This window comes from Nematolebias whitei, chromosome 11 (genome assembly GCF_014905685.2).
Source record: "Nematolebias whitei isolate Nwh7 chromosome 11, NemWhi1, whole genome shotgun sequence".
Lineage (NCBI taxonomy): Eukaryota > Metazoa > Chordata > Actinopteri > Cyprinodontiformes > Rivulidae > Nematolebias > Nematolebias whitei.
In genome coordinates this window covers 25,789,974-25,796,248 of record NC_056508.1, presented here as the reverse complement: position 1 = coordinate 25,796,248, position 6,275 = coordinate 25,789,974, and the positions used below count along the sequence as shown (strand labels likewise).

General features: G+C 39.0%; 1 protein-coding gene across 1 annotated transcript in view; it reads left to right on the top strand.

Moving 5' to 3' along the window:
- Window positions 1-100: 100 nt before the first annotated feature.
- Window positions 101-6,275, top strand: part of LOC119417252 (protein SSUH2 homolog) — an 11,546-nt gene continuing 5,371 nt past the window's right edge. The window contains exons 1-6 of the mRNA XM_037684462.1: window positions 101-331; window positions 414-475; window positions 3,395-3,496; window positions 5,201-5,276; window positions 5,435-5,564; window positions 5,706-5,766. Of these exons, the coding sequence (XP_037540390.1) occupies window positions 309-331; window positions 414-475; window positions 3,395-3,496; window positions 5,201-5,276; window positions 5,435-5,564; window positions 5,706-5,766 (454 nt within the window). The 5' untranslated portion in view covers window positions 101-308. The remainder of the gene's footprint in view (window positions 332-413; window positions 476-3,394; window positions 3,497-5,200; window positions 5,277-5,434; window positions 5,565-5,705; window positions 5,767-6,275) is intronic.

Sequence of the window (6,275 nt, the reverse complement as noted above, 5' to 3'; positions counted from 1 at the left end):
CTCTGACAGCAATGCGCGCTCCCGACGCAGGGGGAACAGATTTTCACAGGGGAGCAGAATTTCGCACAAGAGGTCCGCCTCTGTGCGCGCTCCCGACACAGGGGGAACAGATTTTCCTAAATTCAGTACTTCAGCTGAGTGAAGCTCAGTACTTCCTCTTTGTAAAAAAAAATCTAGCAGTACAGTTCCTGTACTTGGTTTGTGTTGAAATGAAAAGTAAATGATTTATTCTTTCGTCACATGACGGTCAGCTTTCCTCGGTGCGGTCACAGCTCGTCTTGACACGGTTGTTTTTAACAGAGCCCCTGATGGCGCACCAGCCTATAATGAGGTGAGAGTCGCTTTTACTTGAACGCAAACTTTCATGTATACGCAGTTACTGTAACTTTTTCCTCCGTTTCCAATTACTTTAGCGGGAGCACCATTTATGGGATACAGAACCCTGGTTACATGCTGACAGCGCAGGGAGCAGCAGGTAGGACTCTCACACCACAGCTGGTTCACTCTGTTTAAAGTTGTTTGACTTTTAGTGATGTGTGGATCGATACCACAACGACAATAATTCCGATACCACACACTTTCTCCTCTGGAATCGATTCTTAAATCAAACTATTCATACTTTTGACACTTCAGTCAGTTCAGGCAATGCATAGCATTGACAGGAAGATGGTGAAAAGTAATTAAACTATTGAGATCTTGTCTAAATGGTTGGTGGGAACTACTTTTTCTTCCGCCGGGGTAAGTGCATAAAGCTGCTGAAAAGAGGTCCAAGAAGTGGTTACAAGAAGAAGTTGATAGATTGCATGAAAATTTTGGAGCAGGACAAGGTTATTGACCAAATTCTGTACCACAGACTACCCAGGAGAGGCCATGCCCTGTCTGTAAGGTTTACACTCGTCTGCAGAGCAGCGGTCACTGTTCAGGGATAAATTCACATCCTTGATAGAGAGGAACGATGATCAAGGAGGCCATCTTTGTGAAAATGAAACTGTCCATCATTAAACAGGGGTGGAGGCCTCCGGGTTCAACTGTCCCCCTCTTACAATGCTGTTATTGTTAGTATCACTCAGCCCCCTGTGAATAGTAAACAGCCATCAGTGTGCTAATGATCCATCGTTAGGCTGATGGTCCTTCTTGAGCATGTGAGCAGCTGGTTTTGGTTGTCAGCAGCAAACTGGTTGATCCACTCAGAAGGTGCTGACTGAGCTGAATACAGCACCTCAGAATGAGGAAGTCTTTCGGATGACAGAAAAAAACGTTTCAACTTTTTTTTTTTTTTTGGAACCCGTTCAGAGGACCTGACTTAAGTTTTTTTAGATTTTTCTACCTGGATTATTGAGCATGCGTCAGGGTAAGAGCGTAATGCGTGTTAGCTGAGCGGCACACTGCTCGTCAGTCTCAGGCTGTAGACACAACGGCGGAGCATAACGGAGTCATGCGCAGAGATATTTCAGCTCCAAAAACAGCCAAGAAGCGGTTTGTGGAAAATCTGTAAAGCGCTGTGACAACACAACAAACTTTATAAAACACGTCCAGTTAAATCACAACACAGAATACGAGGCGTTTATGATGAGGCGGACAGAGGAGGAGAGCAAGAGTCAGGTGCTGCTGCTCTGGAGGAGTCCTTCAGTGCTGCAGGACTGTCCAGGTACAGAGGGAGGAAATGTGGAGATTCCAGCTGTGCTAAGAACTGCTGCAATTGTTGTTCAAATTAATACACATGGCTATAAGTATAATTATATAGAATATATATAATAATTATATAATATATATAATTATTATAAGTAAAACAAATCCATGCTTCAACAACTAGTTGCATGAGTTCAGTTTGGTGTAATAATATGTGCATCAGTGAGCTCACACATGGGCAAAAAAGATCTATTCAGGTAACGTGTCCTAAAGAATTGATCATTTAAAGTGGATTACACAGGCGTCATCAAATTATAAAGAGCAATGGTGATAAAACAGCCTTACTTTGAAAAATATATACTGTAACTACAAAATATGGATACAAATATAACATTATCTTAAAAAGATCTCTTATTATTTATAGCTATTTAATAATTTATTGTAATAGTTTTGATTTTCCTTCTTTTTAGTGTTTGAAACAGCATTTTTACATATTTTGTATGAGTGTGTCTTCTTATGTTTTGTTGCTGTAAAAGCTCAGCTATATTGTTTTTCCATTCAACCTTTATTTATACTGGTTTATCCCCTTGAGGTACGGGACTCATTTACAGGAGAGACCTGCATCGAGATTGATTGTAACGAGGCCACTACCTCAACATACTTCTGAGTTTAAAATAAACAAATTACTTTGATGTCTTGTATTCTTTATGCAGCTTTGATTCGAAATGCACTGCTTTTTTTTATGTTTACCTGACACATAAGTCGTATTTGCACAAAGTACTGGTATCAGCCTGCATTTTACCCCACAGACATCAACTTGGACCAGAAATCCTGGTATCGAACAAAACTAGCTGCGCTCTTCAAAAAAAAAAAAGAAAAAAAGAAAAAGGTTGCGCTCTTCCTGTTGGTGACGTCACACCGACGTGCGCGTTCACGCTGCAGCCTGAGACGTACGTACAGCGTTGCCAAATATGTCGTAATCAATTATGCGAAAGTTTTGGGTACGTACTTAGGTAGGTGGATGGTAATTAAGTACGATACACGATCAGTGGTTAATAAAAAGCATAAATAGACGATAGTTTTGGCATTTCCGTGAACTCGTTTATTGTTCACGTGAACATCCAGTTATCAGAAAGTCCATCGGGCCAACCCTGTGCGCACGGTCACCAATCACAACACACACCTTATATAAGTAGCTCAGCAAGGAAATTCCCCCCCCCCCCCCCCCCAAAAAAAATACAAAAATAAAAAAATAAAATGAAAACACGCGCACGCTGAACGGTACATTCAGCACATGCTAGATGAAACTACGATCGTTTTAAAATGACAGTACGACATTTCGTCATTTTCTTCTTGGCAACCCCGCCTACTAAGGAAGGACCTGTACACAGGTTTTAATTGTACAATTACAGACAGTTGTTACAGAGAGCTCGACATCTGGCTGAAGATTTTTAATTTGTCTGTAGAAAGCATCAGGATGGATGCTAACATGGAGAGGCAGGGTAAGTCTCTGTTTCAAGACGTTCATTCTTAGGAAGCAAACTTGGCAATGAGCATGAACTTTGTTGTCCCAAAACTACTTCACCTGAGATTTTTTTTTTTTTTCTGAATTGAATGTTTTTGGTGGGGGGCAGAACGTTTCTTCACGTGGGTTTCTTTACAGATGTGGTGGGGTTTTGTTAGGTTATATCTCTTATTAGATAAGTTCTTCAGATGTATTGGATTTGGTCTGTGTTTCTGAACTGGTTCTTCCTGTTTGTGTTAGGAATGCTTGCCCCACCTTCACATCAGGCCCAGGGCCCCAGCGCTCCTCCGGCCAACATGTTTGATGTCCTGCCCGGATATGAAGGAACAATGGCTGGAGGAGGTACAGTAACACACACGTCTTCATCAGGAATTGTGTAAAAGTTATTATCCCAAAGTGTATTCAATTGTTTGAATCATATAAATGAATCAACGACTTAAGAAAATAATGTATTTTTATATGATGAAGCTATTGATAATGTTTTTTTTTTTGTTCTGGAAAAACTATACAAAATAATCATTTTGCCATTAACCCATATTACCGCAAACCACAAAGTATTACAAATAAAATACAGACATAATATATAAACTGGCAAGACTCTAAAGAATCTTAAGAATCTGAAAGCTTCTTAGTTTACATTAAGTGATTTCTGTATTACAATGTTTGATTGTTTTAGTGGTAAACTAAAATCACTTACCAGTCTTAGTTCTAATAATTAATTATAATAAAAAACACAGATTTTGTAGTTTTTTTTTTCATATTTTAAAAGGTGTTTAAGAGACTTGTTTCTGTCTTCTTTTTATTATATGCTCATCAAAGGCAGATGGGACAGTCTCTGTCTGTCCATACGTATGCCCGTCCATATTTTTAACTTTCTCTTGTCCCGACCATAACTTCTGATCCACTCGAGATCATTTAACGAAACTTAATGCAAATTTGTACCACCACTAGAAGGTGTCGTAATCTTTTCATCACCCCAGCTCAATGACACAGATCAAGGTCAAAGGTTATAAGGTATTTGCTTGTTTAGATCATTACTAAAATGGGTATTAAAGGTGCCTTATGTGTTACCCTGGTTTTCATCTTGTTCATTTTAGTTAAAGACGGCGAGACCTGATCCTGGATTGTGCTGCACTTTCATTTAGCTAAACTTTACGGGTGACAAAAAAAAGCAGCACAAGACCAAACCATGATGGTTCTTCCTTCTTCATGTTTGTTGTTTCAGAATTAGTTTGCCTTCTTGTGACTCCAACAAACCAGAGCTAACTTGGGCTAACTCAGTAGCAGTTGTTGTGAAACAAGAGATACGTTTTTAGGAGAACGGTGACAGTATTGCTTATAAAAACTTCAAGTAGGAAGTTGTGTAATGTGGAGGATAAGTCTACAATGATGAGTCTACTGAATTCAGAATTTAAAAGTATTGTGTAAAATTCGAGAGAAACAGGAAGTCATTTCTACCAGTGGGCCTCCATCACTGAGGGATGGTGTTTCGTATTTTCCACTTGCCCTATTTGTTTTATTCATCTATTTCCTAGTGATATTGTTTTTCATATTAGTTGGAGTGGCTTCAAAGTTTCCCTTGTGGTATTATTAAAGTATTGTTTAAATTTTGTTATATTTTTCAGTGCTCCTTCATTTATAGAATTTAAACACAATTTTAATAGACAAATGCTAAATGAAACTGTTTAGTGTCAAATCTCTGCCTTTTATTCTGCTCTTGGACTTTATTCTTTTTCAGTCTACTGTTTATTTAATGGTGTACTAGGTATATCCTGAAATATGAAAATCTGGAACAAAACACAAACACTTGAATTAGAAGGGAAAACGATCTATAAAAAAACAACAATAAAATTGATCTCATAGGGCCGTAGAAAGATAAAATATTTGGTTTGTGAGTGATTTTAACTTTGTTTTTGTTAGAGATGTTGTATATAGTGAATCTATTGTATATTGTATAGAAACTGAACAAATATTTTAAATATTATTCCTGCCGTGTATTGTTCAGTTTCAACACTGCTCCAACTAATCACCTAACATCTGTTGCAGGTGGATTCCTGCCGCCTCCTATGCCTGCTTTCCCAGCTCCCCAGCCTACACCCGGACCTGAACAACCCCACTGGAAGTAATTCTCAGTCTGTTCTTTCTTTAAACACAATGGTTGAGAATGTATTATTAAACGTTAGATATTATTTAAAGTCATTTAAAGTCATTCAGCCCTATGGCACTTTCTAAAGATGCCACTGTGTGATGCACTGTGTAACGCTGCTCCACTGCTGGCAGCATCCCGTCTATCAGTGAAGAAACGGCTCGGGGGGCCTTCAGCCAGTACGCCTCCAGTAAATGCTGCTACAGTTCAGCACCAGCGAAGGATGGCGTGATCATAAACATGGAGGCATTCAACACGTACAGGGTAAGGAGATGTGCTATTTTACTGTGTGTGAAGGTGTGATGTTAGGAATACTGAAAATAGTATTTAACTGGAAAGAAAGTCTATTTTACCTGTAAACGGCACAAGATTATCTTGTTTTCTCCCCCTTTTGTTTTATTTTAGTACCGTCTGGAAACATTTACTGAATCGAGGTGTACAGAATGGAGTTCTGAGCCATACAATGGTATGATTTCTCTACTGTCTGTATTTTCTGCTTATTGGTATGAAACTCAAAGTGATCTTTGTTGTCTGTTTTAGGCAGTGGTGGGATGTAACTAAGTACAAATACTTTGTTACTGTACTTAAGTACATTTTTCATGTATCTGTACTTTACTTAAGTAGAGTTAAATGTGGGTACTTATACTTTTACACCACTACATTTTACATCAAGTATCTGTACTTTCTACTACACTACATTTCTGTAACGCGTTGCATTACAAGTTACATTCATGTTGCGGCTTTTTGATTTGTTACTTTGAAAGTAACCAATGGTGAGAGGGAAGTTGGTCCAAAGTGGGCAGGTAACGTTAGGCCCACCTTCAAGAAGAACTGGACCAATGACATATATTCTAGTATATATATCACTGAGCTGGGTGCACCTGCAGCACCACTAGCACACCCAAAATGTATTCCACCGCAAGAGAGTCAGCCAGATGTTCCACCCATGGCCTTATTGAAAGACTGCTCAGTACA